General features: G+C 36.8%; 1 protein-coding gene across 1 annotated transcript in view; it reads right to left on the reverse strand.

Moving 5' to 3' along the window:
• The window catches only part of PLEKHA5 (pleckstrin homology domain containing A5), a 215,268-nt gene that overhangs the window by 49,899 nt on the left and 143,213 nt on the right, over nucleotides 1-22,156 (reverse strand). Inside the window, exons 9-12 of the mRNA XM_054719239.1 lie at nucleotides 19,883-19,998; nucleotides 15,886-16,350; nucleotides 10,950-11,415; nucleotides 7,405-7,488 (exon numbers count right to left, since the gene is read on the reverse strand). Of these exons, the coding sequence (XP_054575214.1) occupies nucleotides 7,405-7,488; nucleotides 10,950-11,415; nucleotides 15,886-16,350; nucleotides 19,883-19,998 (1,131 nt within the window). The remainder of the gene's footprint in view (nucleotides 1-7,404; nucleotides 7,489-10,949; nucleotides 11,416-15,885; nucleotides 16,351-19,882; nucleotides 19,999-22,156) is intronic.

A 22,156-nucleotide genomic window follows, 5' to 3' on the forward strand; every position in this document is an offset into this window, starting at 1 on the left:
TGACCGGTCTAATTAGCATATTACCCTTTTATTATTATAGATGAATTATGTTTAACTCCACAGAAACATTAGGGACTCCTAACCATCAAATTATTGTTCAGCAGGGCCATATTGTCACAAAAATCATGCTCAATCTGCCCTATTCTGAGAAGAAAGTGTATCATGATATTCTCTTTTCCCTCACTTTCAAGGAACTATAACATTCTTTTCCAGAGGCGATACCAGTATAAGGGCTGATAATCTTGAATTTATTTCCCACTTCCTGGGAAGTACAGACCCATTGCAAAATTTTACTGATAGCTCCTGCCACCCCTTCTGTATTCTGCTAGAAAGAGAAATAAACAAGGAAAAACTAATAAATGTTAAATCAATTTTATAGGTATATTTTAGGATAAAGCTTGCAGGTTTCATTTAAAATGTAACCATAAGTTCCTCTCATATTCAGTGATAAGTAATCTGAATGAGAAGAAAATGAGTTACTGATATATTATGTACTTATTCATTTAAGAAATAGAACCTGGATGAGGTACATAAAGTACACAGTTAGCATTATTGTATATTCCCAGGTAATACTTTGGAACTATATTTTCTGAAAATTCACAAAAATAACAAATAAACCTACACTAGTATTTTTTAAAAATATATATTTTACTGATTTTTTACAGAGAGGAAGGGAGAAGGAGAGTTAGAAACATCGATGAGAAAAACACTGGGGATGTGCCCACAACCAAGGTACATGCCTTTGACCGGAATTGAACCTGAGACCTTTCAGTCCACAGGCAGATGCTCTATCCACTGAGCCAAACCAGTTAGGCAACCTACACTAGTCTTAATAAATGTAGACTCTGAATAGTCTACTGAGCTATAAAAACAAGCAAACTATAACAGTATACTTCAAAATGAAAAAAGAAAAAAAAAAAACCGCAGGAAGAAATTTTACCAAAGCTTTTGTTATTTTTAAAAGCACTTCTGTACATAACTTGTCCTCATAATGATGAAAATTAGAAACCAAATTATAGTGCTCAAGTTACAGATATCAGAAGTCAAGATTTTTGGATTGACTGTGTAATATGTTAGTCCTCAGAATTTCAATAGGTATTTTCAATTTTTATTATAAGTATTCCAGAAATATAAGAAATGAATTTACCTGTGAAGCAACTTAGAGACTACCCCTTGGTTTTATTTTCATGAATAATGACAGGGATTAAAAGAACGTAAATCAATTAAAATTCTTTTGATGATGGTGGAGTCTGATAAGGGGCAGGAGGAAGGCGCATTTTGTTGGCCTTAGGCTATTCTGATTATTTATTAGAGCAAACAGAACAATGTTGAAAATGTGTATCAATTAGTACATGTTCATTTGGTATGATAAATAGCATAAAATGGGACCAGAGCCTTTTCCTTTCACTTTAAGGTTTTAAAATCTATTTTCCAATTTGTACTTATATAAAACTGATGAATTAATTTATAAACCCAGGCAACCAATAATGCCTATAAAATCAACAGACCTGGTAATCTAAAGTAGGTTACTGGCAGTAATAAGATTAAAAGCTGGAAATGTTTGAGCTGAATAAAAATTTTTTATTAAATTTCAAAATTATCAATAATTATTTTTATATAACTTAGTAACCTTACTACTGATATGAAATATAGGACAGTAAAAAATAAAATATAGGACAGTTACTTCAGAATAATTAGGATAGTACGAAAGCAGCAGTTATTTGAAACCATAACAAATTTTGATTTATTTAAAGAGAGATTTTCTTTAGGAAACCTTAAGGATATATACATTTAGGAATATCTGAGTTTCTGAGCGAAGCTCCCATCATGTTTTTATAAATTGTCCAATTATCTAAAATTGGCCCAATATTTTTTCCCTTCAGACATAGTCTCAATTCAAATCAATTCAAGCAGTCAAATTCTGTAATTATTTTTAATGTGTTTTTGTTGATTTCAGAGACTGGAAGGGAGAGATGCTAGTAAACATCAATCAGTTGTCTCCTGTACATGGGAGACTGACCAGGGATTGGACCTGAAGCCTGGCTATGTACCCTGACTGGGAACTGAACCAGGGACCTTTTTTGGTGCATGGGGAGATGCTCAACCAACTGAGACACACTGGCCAGGACAAATTCTGTAATGCTTTACATTATCATATTACTTAAGAGTTGGAATAATACAACTTTATTTTAGGATCTAATACAAGAAAAAGGTGAATTACTGGAAAACCTCTGCTGACATGTTGAGAGACTAGAGAGGCTCAATAAGAAGTTGAGATTTTTAGAAGCCGCCTATAGGACCACTAGCCTGGTGCAATAGGAAGGCTCAGCAGAGCATGCTTAGAGAGGAATGATGGGAATATAAACCTCCACTGTGGTCTGGGTCGCTCAGGTAAAGGGAAGGAACAGAGGTTCCTTTGACCAGGGAAAGAGAGCTGAGGAGGAGCATCTCAGCAAATAGTGGTATTTTCGATATATTTACCTGTCCTTTCCTAAGATTTTCTCGAGTTCTATGCCTCTGCAATTCCAGTTTTGATTATTGGGGTGAATAAATTATAGTAAACCACTAGGTTTTACTTCTAGGGATTCGAGATAACTTCAAACTCAAATTTATGTCATTGTTTTTTAAGCCTAATTTTTGTAACATTCCATTGTTTTTCTGCACTATCTCTAGCTTTTTTAGACAAAGGAGTTTTAAGACCAATATTTCCCATGTATCGTAGTAGTTTCCTGGCAGTGTGGAATTTTGAGGGGAGACTTTTTTTTAGGCTGCTTTCAAAGTGTACCACATACACTGGTTAAATTTCAGTAGCGCCAGTCCTGGAGGGAAGATCTGAATTTGGACTCATGAATGCTGATTTCTAAAGCATTCTAATTGGCAAAATCATGAAGAAAACATTTTGTGGAAAAATAGATAAATTTTACGTTTACCAATATATGTATTTTTTTTAATTAAAAGAAAAATGATTTAACACCTTTTAAAGGGTTATCCTAATGTAAAATCCCCCTTTAAATTAGAAAAATAACTTAAAGCATTACATTATTTTGTTTCAAACAGGCAAATATAAACATCATATTTTCCACAGTAACTTCTTTCATGATAAAATATTCAAGCTTGAATATTTTAAAACAAGCTCAAAATGGATTTACCGAAGAGATGCTGTTTAAGAACCTATCAAAAATTCTCATCAAATTAAAATCAAATATTAATAGAGAATTTCATAAAAACTGAAATGTGGAAGCGCCAGTCCTGGCTCACGAACTGCCACTCTCACTTATGAATCTTCGCCTTAACCAGTCACACTCGTTGCCACCACAGAGTAAAACGGACTCTGTGGCTTAGCAAAGACCAAACACTGGGAGGAGATGACAAATAAGGGAGAAGGACGCACATTTAAAAATTATCTTCGTGACCCATTTCACCTGTCTTTAAACTCCCCTTTGGGAAACAGATCGCACTGCACCTGCCCTCCTCTCCTTCCACCAAAGCAGTCCCAGCGTGGTGCCCCTCTCTTTACGAAGGTCAAGGCCACGCTGAGATAAGCTTCAGTGAGGAGGAGTTTTCTTGGGATGATAAAGAAGTCTAGAGAATTCAGGCTCTCACTTTCAGGTGACCCAGCATTTGCGTACCCGCTCCTTACTTCTACAACTGCCTTTCTACCTGTTTTTATAGTATTCCTGAATTTACCCAGTTACGGGTTTCTCATCCCATCACTTGTAAAAGTCATGCTATTAACTCAAAATGACAGAAATATCTAATTAGCCTGAAAAATCGCACTACATTTAGAGTTCTCTTAGGTATTATATGTAAGAAAATTCTACAAATCCCACCTGATGATCCAAATATATGGTGTTCCTTTGAAGATGATGCGAAAGAATTTCATTCTAGTAGGCATCAATCAAGAAACAAAGGAATAGAGAAAGAAGGGGCAGAATTCATGAAAAGGTCAATTTTGAAATAAGAAAAAGCAGGTAGTTTACCACAACCTATAGCATTACAATACACGGTAACTTTGATACACATGCTCCCCTGTAAACGGTACAGATGACATATGAAATTATTATAAGATTATATTTAGTTTTGTAAGAAATTAAGTAGACATGCATACAAGCTGAAATATTAAGCAGAAAAATCCTTCAAAAATGGCTTTAGCAGACGCGATGGTAGAAGCTTTCCAGGTTAATTCTTTTCTGCAGCATAGTACTGCTTCTTTGGATGTTTCTCATATAGAGGCTATTAAACCCTTTGAGAAATGTTTACATGTGTCCATTCTTTTTAATCAAGAACAAAAGAAATATCTTAAAAGTAATCTCTGATATTTAATAAGTAGTAGTATTAGAACTATAATCAATTTTCAACTTATTACTTTATGGGAAATTATAGGACTTTTCATTATCTGTCTTACCAGATGCGGAAGTTACAGGACTTGGTTAAGTGGCGACACCATTTTGAAGTCTGTATGAATTTCATTGCTCACAACCAGAAGTTGGCAGGTACGGGGGTGGATGGAAGGCTAAGAAGCAATGCACCCTCCTGGCATTTTAGTGGGATGTGTAAACAAGTGAGTTCTCAAAGGGTCAATAGGCGATCCTAATGCTGTCCCTGCAATGATGGTATGGGCTCATGCTCACCACCAATGACACCGATCAGACCGATTAATGAGTGGCTCCAAATAGGTGACAATGGCAGACGACACAGACAACGCTGTTTGTTCATAGCTGACCTTCGGGCTGTGGGCCTCAAGCTTTAGCTGCATGAGCTGTGCTAACGTGTGCTCCCGGATACTACTCAGTTCCGCTTGCTGCCGTCTCAGCTTTATTAGCAGCAGCGTAAGCTCCTCTGGCTGAAGGAGTACAATGTAAGAATCCAAACAGTGGAAAACAGATTAATTGTTGTCTTAAGCGACAGACATTAAGCCAAGGTTTCTTGGCAAGTTTCCTCTTATGGCCGACATCAAGCATAGTGCCTAAGCACTATGATGATGGGGCCTACATAAAAGCATAGATATCTAGAGAAATAGAAGGAACAGTGTTACTTCAAAAGAAGAGCAAAAAGACAGTATATTAAGGCAATTTTCTCAGAACTCACGAGAGAAATGTAAATGTTAAGCATAAAAAAGCATAATGCTAAAAAGCATGACAAAGATTGTATACCAGAGGTATTAAAAGATTATTAAAACTAGTTTAATAAGATGTTTAAAAATGACACCTAAGACTTTTACACCAACAGAGTAATACTGGCATGCCCAACTCTCTATTTTACAAAATAGAAGGTAAATAAAAATAATTAAAATTCACGTAAAACTTGGATGATACCTTTCCATCATTAAACTTAGTACCTGGGGTCTGTTCATTGCTTTCCAGTTATAGTTTTAAATGCCACTGTTAGTACCTTCATAGGATATTTTACGTGACCAAAAAAAAATCAGTTTTGACTTTTTAAGAAAAAAAAAAAAATTTGAATACACATAGAAAGTTTTCATCAGTACAGCAACCTTCTTCTACCTTCTGGGGAAAGCAGAGAACCACTGTGGTTTCCGATTGGTTCCTATCACCCCTAAGTGGGAGAAAAATGCGAAGGTAGATAAAATCCCCCACCAGGCCAATCTGGTAAGTTTTTCTTTGTTAGAAATACAGTAAAGTATGAATGTTGGCAGTGTTATAAGCCACAAAACAGTAGTTGGTGTTTCTCTGAGCTTTGCTATGATTAAAAACTGCAGCCAGGCCAGAGGGAGGCTCTCCTCACTTAAGGGCCAGAGTATGTTTTAAACTTCCAGGCCAGCAGCTTCCCTGAGATCGATTTGTTCTGCCTACAGCACAGCTTTATACCAGCTTCCTTCTGTTGTTCATTTGCTGTTGCTCTTTTTTGCCCCCCATAAAATTTTATTTTTAGGGACAGAAATAATTTTAAACTATTATTTAAAGTGACATTAAAAACTTGGGCCTTCAGGTGAGAAAAATGTCAGGAGTAAATAAACCAGTTACTACTCGTTTCTTTAGATAAAAGTGAGTATATAGATGAGACAAAAGTCTTTTATAGTAAATAGTCTAAGAATGCATGTATGACTTGAAGAAGAAATTTCGTAACCAAAAGAATAGTTGCTTTTAAACTGATGCCAACCACATCTTGTGACCTCATGACTGTGGGTAGTCTATGTCTTATGACCAAGTCCTTGAGGTCTGACCAGGGAGAGGGTAGGGTGGAGTAAGAGAATTAAATACCAGAGTGCTATTTGGCAGATATACCAAAAGGAGAAATCTTCAAACTCTGGTTTGTTGTTTATGGAGTTAAAAAGATAAAGAGATATTTTCACAAAAGGATGAAATATTCCAATTAAGTTTACAAGATATTTGAATTTTGAATCAAAATAAAAAGAGGCACATCTCACTCCCTCAAAAGTAGATGCTAAATAATTTTTTATCCTAAATACCCACTAGAGGGAGCAAGGCAGAAGAGAAAATTTTATAGTATGATATTTAGCATTATCTTATGTCTAATGTCTGCTTGTTAGATTTATAATTTAATATTTTAAAATTCCAACATCTAAAAGTTTTTAATTTTAGTCAAGCAATATTTTAACCTTGAATGAATAAACCGCAAGTAATTTAAAGCCAGGGAATCTTCCTTATATCTAAGTGTGTAAAAGATAAAAGAATGTTTGTAAAATACATGAATTTGTTCTGATTACTGCAGGAAGAGAATTTTAAATAAGGAACAACCACAGTATATAGGTCTTCAAATCACATCTCCACAGAAAGCGAAACTACCTACTGATAGATACTAAAGCATAGTTCTCCTGATAAAATAATGCCATTAAAATAAAATGATGAAAAGTCATCTTTTCTCTTTAACTTGAATAATAGTGTCCTGATAATATAGCTCCTTCTCACCTTGAACATAACACTGATAATAAAATGATAATGATTAAGTATTTTTATAGTCACTCTTTCGCTTCATAAATATGCAAATTAGTTTTTATTCTGCTCTAAAGTAGTTAATCTATCTAAAAATCCACAGGAGAAACTTCTTATTAGGCTTGTAGTTTGACTACACATGGTTGCTTGCTGAATTGGTTCCACTAATGACCTATTCCAACTTCTGTTTTAAGGATGAGGGGATCAACACCCAACGCAGTAGAGAAACCCAGGTTCTACAATAAAACTTCAAAATATAATCTTGTATGGAGGCAGTCAGACATTTTAGGGAGAGCTATCCAGCCAGACTCTGAAATGGCTACATGATTCCAAATTCTTCTGATGAGCATTCTCTTCCACAAAAACATTCATGGTTTTTCTTTGGGAGGCACCGGTCTGAAAATTCAAACTTACAAGCTATGTCAGATATGTGCTATCATGTTAGCACATACATAAAACATGATATGGTAAATAGAGATATCATACTCACTGTTTTGCCTTGCAGGCTCTGGGGACTGACAGACTGTAAAGTCAGGCCAGCTGGCATTGACCTCCTGTCAGGCACATAGACATGCTAGGAAAATAAAGGCACAATATACATATTTCTATGGTCAATGTCAGAGATGAGAAATCTTAAATTTATATTGTAGAATACCACTTAAAAATTGCTGTAGTGCTTATGAGTGAAGATAGATACTGGTGGAGGTGGAAAAGGATATTGGGGGGTGTGGGGAGACATGGTGATAGAAAAACAAACAAAATAAAGAAATAAAATAATTTTCAAAAAAAAAAACAAAACAAAACCAAAAAACCCCCAAAAGATAGATACTAAAATTTCTTGACTAAAATATAGATGCCGACAGGGTAATTCTCTATCGTCTGGCTCAGTGGTTCTCAAACTTATTGATCTCAGGAGCCCTTTATATCCTTAAAAAGAAAATTTAGTGACAAGAGGGATACTGTTTTACAGTTTTGAAAATCTCTTTAATGTCTGGCTAGATTTTCATATTTGCTGCTGTATTCAATCTATTGTGATAATCTTTTTTTTTAGTGGAAGTACACAAAGAAAATCCCACCTACAATATATATATATATATTGAAAAGGGAGGGGAACTTTAATAGCTTTTTTGGATAGTTGTAAGTATCTTTGAAATTACACTAAATCTTGAAAAGTGATATTTTCTTAAAGGTTAGTTGCAAAGTGGTATCTGAAACTGTATCAATAAACTTTCGTACTCTGTTTCAGTAACATCCGTTAGTCTGTTTGCAGTTTAAATGACTCTCCTATCCATTCATGAATTTGTAGTATCAAACATTGGTCATGTGGAAAATACTGGTTTGGTGAGTTATGCAGATGTTCCCAAGTTGACACACCTCAGCATACAGCACTAGTAATTCCCATCTGTTAGTACCACCCCTGATCTTAAAGCACTGGAAAGCTAGCAAGCTCAAAGAAGCAGATACGAGATTTCTAAAATTCTAATTTTTGCTTGCAAGTTCAAATGTTGTCATCAGTGACAGATACTGTCAGCTGCTTTCCATGAAGTGACAGGCTAACATTTCACTTTGAGAAGTGTCTGTCAAATACTAAGTCTGTCATTCGTTTCAATACTAAAACTATACTTTGTCATTCATTCTTTCAAGTAAAAATGGGGTTTCACAAAAAAAAAAAAAAAAAAAGCAGCTAGTTCAGCTTGCAACTCAAATAATCATGCAAGTGTTTTTCTGGGAGACAACCATTAGTACTCTGGTATGCAATAGAAATTCTTGAAGTATATTTCCCATTTCATCACACAGAATATTAAAATGATAAAATTGTCCTTCACTGTTTTATCAAAGGGTTTTTTTTTTTTTTTTTTTTGAAATGTTTTTATTTATTTTAGAGAGAGAGAGAGAAAGGGAGAGGTAGAGAGACAGAGAAAAACATCAATCAGATGCCTCCTGCATGTTCCCTACTGAGGATCAAACCCAAAACCTGGGCATGTGCCCCGATTGGGAATCTAACTTGCAACCTTTTGGAACATGGAACCAACACTCAACCAACTGGGCCACATCGGCCAGGGCTCAAAGGGATTCTTAAGTGAAACTGCTCCTTTATTTATTTTTACTGCAAGTCTATGGCCGTGAAGCATACAATGACCTCTAGCATGGTTTGGAGCCCCTCCCTCGATTTAGACTAAGGTACCAGTACTTCTACCCACCATTGCTTTTGCACTCTTTGAAAATGGTAGCACAACGGAAAATGCCTTATTATTATTACAAAAATAGTTTTGAACTTACTTACTGAGAGAATCATGGGGACCCTCAGGAGAACCCCCATCTCCTCCCCCTGAGTGGTCTATGGGCCATACTTCGAGAACCACTGATCACATCAAAGGTAAGACTGTTGCGGGGTGGGGAGAATTGGCAATATTGGAGAAGTTTATTGGGGAGGAGGAGTTAACTGGGAACTGAATAAAGAGAACATATTCATTTCATATTTATTGTTAAAACAGATGATAGGCCTAGCTGGTTTGGTTCAGTGGACAGAGCATCAGCCTGTGGACCAAAGGGTTCGATTCCGGTCAAGGGCATGTACCTCAGTTGCAGGCCCCTTCTGAGTGCAGGAGGCAACCAATTGATGTCTCTCTCTGTCTTTCCCTCTATCTTCCAATCTCTCTAAAAAAAATCAATGGAAAAATAGCCTCAGGTGAGGGTTAAAACAAACAAACAAACAAAAAGATGATAAATTTTGGCTAGGAATACAAAAAATACTAATAAATATGAGAACACTTTTCAACCACACATTAATAAGTTGTATTCGATCAGATTTCTCTTGAATGTTGTTACCATCTTTATTACATATGATTTGCCTCTGGATGTACAAAGTGACAAACACTAAACTTTGTGACAATGAAGTTCAAAGTGAGCCTTTTCCTGGCAAGGCTCACTTCCTCCAATCAGAAACTTCCTGACTGACTTGTCAACTTCTAGCTAACTCTTATTTATGGAAAAAGCAAGCAAAGGCTTTAGACAATGATGTATGGGAAAGATTCAGCCTATCACAAGGATAAAAACAAGTGTATCTTAAAGCGGTATAAAGCAAGAAATTCTTTATAATTAAAAAGAAAATAACAACCCTAACTGGTTTGGCTTAGTGGATAGAGCGTTGGCCTGTGGACTCAAGGGTCCCAGGTTCGATTCCAGTCAAGGGCATGTACCTTGGTTGCGGGCACATACCCAGTGGGGAGTGTGCAGGAGGCGGCTGAGCGATGTTTCTCTCTCATCGATGTTTCTAACTCTCTATTCCTCTCCCTTCCTCTCTGTGAAAAATCAATAAAATATATTAAAAAAAAAAGAAAATGACAGGACAGACATCGAGAACAGGCTGTCTGATCGAAACAACTCTTTAGCATTATGAGAAGCTGATCGATAAAAGCATCCCGAAGTCACTTCTAATAATCTGCTAAGCAACGCTTTAACTAACTTAAGATACAAATTAAAACATGATCTCTTAATCTCAATTTTTTAGAAGTCTATACCAGTAAGCATTGTTATTCCAATATTAAATCAGTATGTAAGGAGATATTTCAATATGCCATATACTCAGCTGGTGGTTAGGAGGTGAGGTTGGCAGGTGCAGAATCTGCAAGTGAGTGAAGAGCCAATAGAAATACATGTGGTCTGAACCTACGTGGAAAGCGGATGAGAGACGCTACCAAGCAAAAGAATGCATAATGCATCCGCTCAAGAACTGTTTCTGTGCTCCTGAGAGGTTTGATACATGAGATTTTGACACTGCAGAATATTCTTCCTTAATTTTTAAAACAAAAAAAAGGAGCTACCTTGCCTGTTCTTCCCTATTTCCTTGTCTCACATTCATTGCAGCTGTTCTGTGAGTTTAAAATTGCTTCAAAAATAAAAATAAACACACAACAACAAAAAATATAAAAATAAATACATGGATAAATAAATGAAAGACTAGTGTACTAGAAAAAAATCCACACACCACACATGCATAAAGTAGCGGCTGACACGAGATTAGCCGACATTTACCTTAGGGTGATGGGCCCTGTGCCTGCGGTCTATCGTCACGTCTCCTCTCTGAATTGGTGAGGTCACCTCTGATCTGTAGGTCCGTTGAGGGGAGTATCCCTGATAAGCAGCTATTGACCCATGGGAAGGTGACGTGGGAATCGAGTGCATTGTCTGGTCCGAAATATTAACCATGGTCTTGGGACTGGTCAGAGTCCCGTGCCGAGGGAGGGTGCTCTGCTTATTGTAGAACTGACGCTGCTGCCACTCGTACAGCTGCCACATCGTGTCGTCTCTCATTGACCTTCGCTTCTCCTCGGCACCAGGCCCCACTGTTTTGTCATGAGGGGACGGGGTTCCACTGCAGAGACTCTCAGGCCTGGTCTTGCTGTTTCGTGGGAGTGTTCTATACCCTTCCGGGTATCGGACCATGACCTGGGCTCGGTGGCTTGGCATATTTCTTGGTAACGTCTGGTAAGAAATTACTCTAAAATAAAAGAATTGAAATATAAAAATGAAGGGGAGAGTTGCTTTCCAGAGTCTGCATTTTTTTTCTTCTGGTAAGTACAATATATCTGAGGACTTTTTTTTTTTAAAGATCAAAATATTGATTATTATACAAGGCATAAATTACTAATGAACACATTTTAATCTTTTCATGAAATTTAATTTGATGGATTTAGTACATTACATAAACAGCATCTATGACACTTACATAAAAGACCATTAGTTCTGCACAATGTACAGTTTGGTTTAAAGAAGAATATTTATACTTTATAACGAAGAATATTCAATATCTAATCCCATATTTGTCTCACATCTTATTTGTTTTTGTATAAGAAACAAACTCCTAGAATCTCATACATATCACCAGACAGTTAAATAGGATTTCTGTATATGGATGGAATACCGAAGTCTTTGAGTTGTGCCCAAAGAACATGAAGACAGGAAATGAACAATTAATTGCAGGTCTATGTGGCTCCTCTATTGAACCCTTTCCTTCAGAAAGCATGATCATGGAAAAGGCACATCAGTACATTTGTGTTTTAAAGAAATAATTTCCCCTGATTACTTTTCTTAACTTGAAAAATAAAAATCACTTAAAGCTAAAGCTAAAAATTTGAAGACAAAATACTTAAAACCCAACATTTCAGATATAAAACTGTGAACAAAATCTGGCCAACTGAAAATTTGGGGGATTTGGTTTTCTTATCTAGAAGATGATTTTATCACCAAGTTATGTTACAGCTTGAAAACCCCACATCTTATTCTGTATTCGAAATATTTCCAATTTTTTCAACCTTTTCCCTAAACTAAATTTCCTTCATCATGCTGATTGTTCTTTAGCTTTGCAATGTCTCCACTCCTAACGGGCTCGCTCACAACGGAACGAAGCCCTCCTAGATGAGAAACACTGCGGCGAGGCCGACCATCTGGTGGCGCTGGGGCCACAGTACCAATGCTCCGATGGGACCCGTGTAAAAAGCTCAATTCTTTGCTGCTTTCCTTCCACAGACTCCCATCTCCCCCGCTTGGTCTCCCTCCCTGTTCCCCTTGAAAAAAAAAAAAAAGGCCAGAGTTGGCAACCCATGGCTATCTGGTTAGGGAGCTTGTCAGCCAGGGGAATTTGATGCCATTCAAGGAATTCTGCTCTAGTACTAAAGTAATTTACCCGGCATACCTTCGTCTACTTGCTCTTTCGTATACTCAGAAAAATACTAGAGTGGCCTTGACATGCAAAAGGCTCTGGATTGGGCACTAAACTACATCACAGAAGCAGATACTGAAAATATAAATGGTATTAACTTTATATCAAGTTTGGAAATATGTGCAAAGATCATTTACAATCATGTAAGGAAGGGGCAATCATTGTCAATCTAAAACACACTAAAAACTGCCTATCAACTAATGTGTAGATTCCAGTTCAGGAAATACAATCACACCAGACACCTGTCAGTGCTCTGAAGTGCTCCTAACATGTGTGCTGCACCCTGTTGTAGCGATGTGTACTGAACTTGAACTGTAAGCCCATCATCTGGTCAGTAACACAGGCTGTTTCCCTACTCAGCTTGACTAATTAATGACCACAAAGTTTAAAAGCCTCCTCTGCCATCTTTGGGACCACTTTTGGGGAATTTTAAAAAACTAGGTTACTGATCAAGTTAAGTTTATTTTTATCCCATATCCTGCCCAGCATTTTGAGACCTGTTTTTCAAAAAAGACAGTTTCCTTCTGTGGTCTTCCCCAAATAAATTCAAATTAAGGAAAAATGTGATTTACTTTTAAGTGAAAGCTTCAAAAAAGGAACCCTGGGGGCTCCTTCGTCAGGTTTAGTGCTCCATTCACCAGCGGCTGCCTGTCAAGCGGCTGCCTGTCAAGCGCCGTGAAAACCCAGGCCCTGGGATTCCGCCAAGCAGAACAATGGCCTAAGGCCCCGTGCACCTCAGCAGTGCCCCCCACTCACAAAGAAGGCTGAAAGCTCCGTTCACAGATGCAGGGGTCTACTCTTTGGCTATGTATTAAACCTGTTTTCTTTCTACCAGAACTTGAAGAATAAAAGCAAGCCTTTCTTAAAAAGTGTTACAAAATAAATTATCACCATGAACTGCCATTAGGCTTCTTCCCACCAATAAAAATTAAATTATTTCATTATAAAACATCACAACTATTTTTCCCCCCCAGTATGAGGTTTACATAATAATGGAGATGATATATCTCAATGGTCCATATACTGGACACGAGCCAGTGAAGCCAAAGCTGGAAGAGCAAGGCAGAGAAACCTTAGCTCAAAATAACCTCAGGCGAGCAGCCTGCAGAAGCTGCCTTCGCAGGAAAAAGTCGCAAAAAGTTTGTATGGATGTTAATTCTACCCATCAAGGGACCTAAAAGTGCTTGGGAACTAATCGTCATGCTCAACCATTTTAAAACGAACTCCCAGATATCTGTTGAACTTTTTTTTAACTTTCAACAACCGTAAGAAAGTATGATCTTACGTGTAGAAAAGTGATTCCACAAAGAAGTGAGATTTGACTTGCTGGGTGCACATTCTGCAAATCTTCTGGCTGGCATTTTTATTATTGTTTCCTGAACATGATTACTACCTTAATAAGTACTTCCAAACATTCTTTCTTGCTTTTCTTCCCAGAACAACCTCTGGCTCCTCTTCGGTCTAATCAAATTTTACTTTTGGGAAATAGCAAATATTTCTGGCAATTCTCCCTTGGGAAAGTTAGAAAGGGGAGCGCTGAGGGTGGGGAGGAAGAATACGGGAGTGAACCACACAGCACTGGAGAATGTTTTTGCACCTTGGTGGAGCTAACAACAGATGGAGCCACGTGCACCCAGGCTTTTGAGCTGTGTTGCTGAACAGAAGACAGACTTCGGCCGACAACTGCGGATGTCAGCCATGACAACCGAGCAAACTGGATGCACCTTCCTATACCTTAGGTGTTTCACTATTAAAATAAGTTAATCTTCATTTAATCAAAAACATCAATGCCTTTGTTTTCTGGTTTTCTATTACTGAGAGGTAAGAGTTACAATAACTCTGAAGTTAATTTTTATGTACATATGCCAATACATTAGAGAACTTTTTAAATTTTGCATCATTAAATTCTCGACGAACGACAGAGCACTTTTTCTCATCCCATAGGTACCTGCTTTTCCTCCATTTCCTCTGGCCTTCATTTTTGTCTCCTTTGTAGACAGTCCCTTACTCCTTCCCATCCACCCCTTAATTTAACCCGCACAATCATTCATTACCTCCTCTCTTCCCAAATCTTTTCTATACAGTAAAAGGCACCAGACAACTTTGATGACCAGGCCCCAGAGCAGGGAGTCTTTCTTGATTTTGCTCAATCACTCAAATCAGACTTGAGCAAGACCAGTTTGCAATCAAGCACATTCGAGCACTCAACTAGACAAGTCAAATGTATCTTGAACACATCACATTCCCCCCCCTTTCCTCATTTCAGTTACTCCAATAGCTTTTGAACTTCCTCCAATTTATTCTCCAGATTCTGCAGCCAGGATGATCTTTCTGGAACACAAATCTGAATACATATATTCCTGCTTATCTCTCTAGCCTCGTTTCTCATCCAGCATTGTAGCAGTTGTACCTAAGCTATACTGGATGTCTTTGGATTCCCTTTCCTGCTCTCTATCTAATCTGTATTTCTGCATATCTAAACCAACAGGAGCATATCTTTATATGTTGACTGTATCCTGTTCCTCCAGAAAGTTTTTTGTGAGAACCCCTGGACTGCGTTGGCAGTCCCTGAAACACGTTCTTACATACAGCATCCTGTTCTTCCTCCACTGTACTTGTCACTAGATACTGCACTCCTTTATTTAGATTTCTCCCCTCCTAGATAAGAACCTCTGGGAGAAATCTGGACAGCACCTTTTCATTGTTTTATTTTCTGGCCCCATGATTAGCACATAGTACTTATCAATAAACGTATGAAAGAACATGTGTGTGCATGAATGATAAATGCTTAGATGAATAAATATAATACTTAGTCACGTGTATTATGAGTTAAGAAAGTCAGGGAAGGAGATGAAGAACTAGAGAGCATAAGCCATTACTTCCGTTACTTGCCACAGGAGATCTCTGCACAAGTTACCAATGGAAGCCAGTCAGAGGAGGGAGGTGGAAAGAGAGGGGGAGAGAGAGGAGAAGAGAGAGGGTTATCCCAAACAAACATGATCTCTACCCACAACCTACGCCTTCTCCTGTGCTGGGCCATGGGAGAATAACTCCTGGTCATTACTAGTAAAGTTGGGGGACAACAATAGGAGACAGAGAAAAACACACATATTTGATTCTATAAAACAAAGATATAGTAACAAAACTATAGTATCTAAATCACAATTTAAAATAACACCTTTAACTGGCATCTCAGAAGCCAATCTCCCCCAACACAGCATGAAAGAAACTTAGGCTCATAACACTTACCCCCTGGCTTCTTCTTCCTGACCCCTCCCCTTCTGGATTTTAATCCACTGCTCCAACTGCTGCATTGAGTTGGTTCTTTGTATGATGCGGTCAGCCTCAGGGTGGAAGGGCCCTGCGTTGGGATGACTGCCCCCTCTGAGATCCGCCAGGCTAACATTGACCGTTTTGTTCTCTGAACTATTCATATTGACTGGCCTGTAGTGTCCGGTCTGAGCCGGGCCTGTTGACCCATCATATTCAGATGGCAGAGAATTCAACTTGACACTATTAATTTTTGTTAATGGTCTATCTTGACCATCCTTCTGAAATCCATATTTTTCAGCTTCTAATGCCTTTTTTTCTTCACTTTTGCTGATCTCCTTGTTTTTCTGGTTATTCTGGACCTCCGGTTTAATCAGCACTCGATGGTTGGGAAAGTTATTGATTTCTTTTGCTGGTGCGTTTTCAGATGTGATCTTGTCCACTCTGAAATCAGAGAAGAAAATCATAGTGAGTCAGATGAAACGAAGGACATATTATTTCTGCGATTCAATCTAGGAAAGATGTAAAATTACCTTTTACTAAAAAAAAAAAAACACCAAAAGAACAACAACAAAAAAACCCTAACAGGGTCACTGAGGACAAGCCAGTACAAATCCTCTGTATGAAACAAAACATACAGAGAGTAAAAAGTCGTGAGTGTACCCACCATTAGAAATCTGAAAATAAAGCAAATAAGATTGCCCTTTCACAGTGAAACCACAAAAGCCACACTTAAAGAGCTGCAGCATCTAGTCATTTGAAATAAACAACATAGCTTCCAGCCAGGAGGGTTAATTCATCATGAGACAAACATGAGTCTGGTTTGTGGAAATGATGACACCAGGAAATTATAGTCTGGTGCTATCAGAGATCTGAACCACATGACTAACCAACTCTGTTCATATTCAAGAGGATCCGAGTTTCGGCTAATAGCTCTTGGAGCCAGACTACACATACTCAGCTTCCAGCTCTACCTCTTTCTAGCTGTTTCTGTCTTTGAAGAAAATTACTGTGCCTCAATCTTCTTTTCGATAAATGGGGATAACTGAAGGATGTTGTGAGGACCAGAGGAGTACATCAGTGGCTGCCACATTTATTACCATTATCACCCCATCCCATTAAGCAATTTTGGATTAGAATCTGGCATCCCAATGTCCATCTTTCACCAGAAGGATGTGCCGCTTAACTGTGTGTGTCTGGACCACTGGACAGTTTTACTGCTCACCATCCCAGTTGCTATCTCTAGGTCTTTCTGATGAGCATCAGCTGCCCTGAGACCAATCACTTTCAGGCTCTGACAAGGCTAAGCTGAGTGTCTGAACCTGCAATGAAATGGCCCAGATCAAGCCATGCGTGAAGCCTTTCAGGAACTGGCCACACTTCAATATGTAAAAATGCTGTTGAATCCTAAGCGTGCCACTGCTGCCAGTTTCAGTGATGTACAGACAATAATCCATAATACACAGCTATTGATAGGTAGCTTGGAATATGATCAATGAGGCAAAAGTGAAGTGGGACTATTTTTCTTGAAGTAAAGTTCTGGACTACCCATTTATTCAGGTTAGATAAAATGTATAGCATCTAGATTGGAAGCAATACAGATACTGAGAAAATTTACTGATACGCTATACGGAGTGCCTTCCCCTTGAAAGACAATAGTCAGAAGACTTCCACAAAGGACACTCATCCTAAATTTGGAGGTGGGGTGGGAAGGAATTTTTATCACGGATATCAACTATCTGAAAAGATTTTTTAAAACTTAGTTACTTCTAGTCTATCTAAAGCTATATTTTAAACCAGAACGGCATTGCCTTTTGTCTTATTCCCCCCAAAAAATGTATCATTTTAAAAAAATGTAATAAAAAAAAAAATCACACATGCTGACTTTTCTCTAACTGGAATAAAACTGATTCGGAAATGTATGCTAGGATAACATAATTAATGTAAAGCTTGTGATCTAACTTTAAAAAGAGTCATTTAAGTTACTGTAGAATATACATGCAAACATAGAAAATGAAAATAACAGGCCATGGAGATGGAAATTATTCAGAGAATGTATGTTATGCTTAGATTGCTTTATTCCATCAATGATCTGCATACTAGGGGACTATGTTATTGTTCACAGCTTAAATACTTGAGGAATTCAGAAGCAATGAACTATCTAGTTAAAAAGGAAATGTTTTTATCTCTTAGGTGATAAGTATTCTGGCCATATAGGAAAGAGAGCCCATTGCCCTAAAACCAAGCAAAGAAAATCCCCCAACAGTAATGAAATGAAATATGACAGTAATTAGGTACCTTCAGTTTTAATCAATATTAACAGGGCAGGATAAAAATATAACAGCTAGAAGTAAAATAAAAAAATAATTTCTACATGCAACAGTGACTGACACCTAGGTAGTGTTCAATAATTCCTGGCTAACCACACAACTGGCTAAAAATTGTTACGGGCACGTAACAGGTTACCAGAAGTCAAACCAAAATATCGACTGTCATCTTTATTACCCTAAATTATGAGTAGTTATTAGTTTTTAGAGTAGAAAGTATCAGGAAAAAAAGGTTAAAGTTCTGAGATAATGAAGTACAACATATAATACTGAAATTATCTGGAAATCAAATATTTTAATTATTATATTGATTTCTGTATTCTAAATAATTCCCTGAAAATTTTACTTTGAAGTTAAAATTATTTTAAGATTTTCCATTAATTATTTTCACCTACACTGTTTTCTCTAGCAATCAGTGCTAACCACTTCACTGTTATGTCCATTCAGGTCATTTTAACAAATGGAATTCCTTTTATTAGGTATCAATCCAGAATACGCATATAGTTCAGGTTGTTTTTCTTAAAAGTATCTGTCCTGAGTTCAATCATGGGCCTTCTTTTTTTATGCTCCTTATTTTTCTCATGGCTCAATTACTAGTGATTACTTAAGTTGCTTTGGACTTGGCATTTTAAAAAACAAACAAATACATAGCATCAATTTAAGTCTTTTAACCAATAAGTCATAAGACTTTATATAAACACTAAAAAAGACTAAAGACAATCCTCTTTTTTCCTGAGAAGAAAAAATACCCAGAAGCACAAGTTAGCATTTTCCTTTTAAGACCTGCTCAATTATCGCTGACAGGGAAAAAAATATTTTAACTTTATCATACATCTTTCTTCAAATTACAGGAATATAAAAAATATTTTAAAAGCACATTATTCAGCTTTAGAAACAGAATTCCTCTCACTAGTTCTTAATGTAGTTTAATATTAAAATGACCCATGGGGAAAAATAACAGATCAATTTTAATAGTACATATTCACATTATCAATGAATCTAAGTGCTAAAGTTTCAAAAGAAATGATGTAGATTTCAGTAAAAAGGAGATATATTGAGAAATAATCTATATGTTTGATGAATTATTTTCTGGAGACATTCATCATAAAACAATCAATTAACCAGACAATGCTGAAACACACACACACACAATCCCCACCAAAACTCAAAACAAAATTTTATTTCAATTTATCAAACTTTAAAAACACACAACATAATTTTAAAAATATAATGAAATTAACTTCATGAATATAAATTCTCTTCTAAGATTTAGGACCTTAAAAAAAAATACCTATCTTGTGTAGTTTTAAGATAACAATTAAAAATGTACTTACCGGAAATTAAAGGTAATTCTGTAAGAAGAAAGAACATTCAGTTTGAATGTTAGAATTCTGGATTCACCTCAGTACACTGATAGGTGAAAATGAATAAGGAGGAAAGATGGAATAAAAATGCAGGTGGTATCTCAGACTAACTTAGTAAGGTGTGTTAATTTTACATAAAACATGAATGAATCCTTGCTTTCTGAGAAATGATTTCATACCATGACTACTAAACTAAAATGATATGTACTATGATAATGACATACTTACAAGGCATGGAATAAAATGTAAGTGGAAATCACCATTATTTTTCCTACAAGCCTTTACCTTTTCACAGGTTCTGTCTGTACCAGGGCAGCATCTAACATGGCTTTCATCCATAATTCCATCTCCTTTCCTGTATCAGTGCAGAAATAATAGGTCCGCATGTTTGGATGGGCTGCCTGATTGAAAATGACACGATCGCTTTAAATAGGAATATGGGATCTGTAAAAGAAAAAAAAAATTAAGTGATTCTGTGCATAGATCACTGCTATGAAATTTCAAAAGAGCAGACTTATTATATCTACAAATATAGAAATAAATGATTTAAGAAAAATATAATTCAACCTGGAAACTGTATAAATATTAACTTTACAATTTTTCTTAAAAAAAAAAAAAAAAAAAGAACGGGAAGAAAGGAGGCAAAAAATGAAGCACTTAGTTGTGTCGTTTCCACGTACAAGTCCCTAGCAATTTCCATTTACTATAATTCATGCTTTATGCAAGAATGTACCATGCCAGGTTAGTATGACTCAGTGGCTGAGCATCGACCTATGAACCAGGAGGTCATGGTTCGATTCCCAGTCGTGGCACATGCCTGGGTTACGGGCTTGGTCCTCAGTGGGGGCTTGCAGGAGGCAGCTGATCAATGATTCTCTCTCATCGTTGATATTTTTATATCCTTCTTCCTTCCTCTCTAAAATCGATAATAATACATAAAAAAATTGTTCCAGAGAAACCAGCAACAAAAGTAATAAATATGTACATATCTTAGTATTTCCCCTTGTTAGACATTCCTTTAGTCCTCAAAAGGTGCTACTCTTAAAGCATTTGTCTCATCTTTATAGACACCTATATACAAACATACCAGATGTATCAATAATCCCAAATGGTATGTCCCTTTAACTTTTATTCTCAAGTTTCAGAGTTGAAATGTAAGTGTTTGGGGTTTGAGGAAGGAGGCCTATGTAAGTGGTAAGTTGTGTTTGTTTGATTTTCTTTATGGTGGTTCAATGTGCCTCTATTCCAGAGAAACAGGAAAACAGAATGAAGAAGGTACTGATGAGACTGCTACCCAAGTTGTGAGCACTGAGCTCAGCTTAACCCAGGGGCTGATCAGGCAAAGATGGACAGCATCAGTAACAGCATCAAAGTAAAACAAACAAACAAAAACAAAACAAAACAAAAACAGGCCATGGTGGGGATTCTGTGGGGGAAGCATTTTTCATTTCCATTTGAAGATGCCCATGACAGTTTCTTATTAGACAATGAACAACAAGGAACAACAAATAAAGGCTATTTCAGAACAGAATGAGGCAAAGAAAAGAGTACAAAGTATGCAGTTAGTCTGCAAAATATAAAAAGACGACAGAAATAAATCTGGAACTACAAACTTTATTCCAATATCTTGACTCTCTGGCTTTATCAACAATGTCAATTAGCTTCTTCAACACTTTCTCCAGAAAGCATCAGAAAATAAATAAATTCAATAAACACAATGATCAAATAACTATATAACCAACAAATCTCACTTAACTTTGTAAAAGATAGAAAACGATCTATAGAAATAACTCAAAAGAGCTTGGCTGGTGTGGCTCAGTGATTGAGCATCTACCCATGAACTAAGAGGTCACAAATTCAATTCCTAGTCAGGGCATATGTCCGGGTTGCTGGCCTGGTCCCTGATAAGGGGCATGCAGGAGCAGCTGATTAAAGTTTCTATCTCCCTTCCTCTTTCTTAAAAAAATAAAATAAAATAAATAAATAGAAAAACACACAAAATAAATAAAATAGCTCAAATGCTGTATGTCGCTAAAATAATTAAAACCACAACAAAGTGTAACTGGTCTGAGTGGGATTTTGGAAAAATAAATAAAGATCACTGCCCATATTTTGATCAATGGAAGGAAGACTGGCTGGTGCTAAGAAGACCCAGTTGCAGCCCTGACTCAGACACTAACAAACCACACTTGTGATTTGACAGGCTTGCCACCTGTGAAATGGAAATATTTACTAGATGATGGCAAAGTTCCTATCTAGCTCTGAGTTCCACACACTGTTTAACAGTTGTCTATGAAGTTTCTACTTACCATGGTGATGAGCAGTAGCATCAGTGTCAACAGACTTAGTAGTAAAAGCAGCTCATAAATTCAGAGGAAACATCACAAAAGAGAGGATTTGAAACAGAAATTACTATCATTGTTACAGATAAAATTTAAATTAAATCAAATAATTACAGAGATAATACACTTAATAGTCACTTTTATTGCTATTTTAACCTTCTAGTATTTTTTTAAGAGTCTAAGAACCCAACAAAATGTCCTCGGAATAGTACAAATT

The sequence above is a fragment of the Eptesicus fuscus genome, chromosome 7, assembly GCF_027574615.1.
Source record: "Eptesicus fuscus isolate TK198812 chromosome 7, DD_ASM_mEF_20220401, whole genome shotgun sequence".
Taxonomy (NCBI): domain Eukaryota; kingdom Metazoa; phylum Chordata; class Mammalia; order Chiroptera; family Vespertilionidae; genus Eptesicus; species Eptesicus fuscus.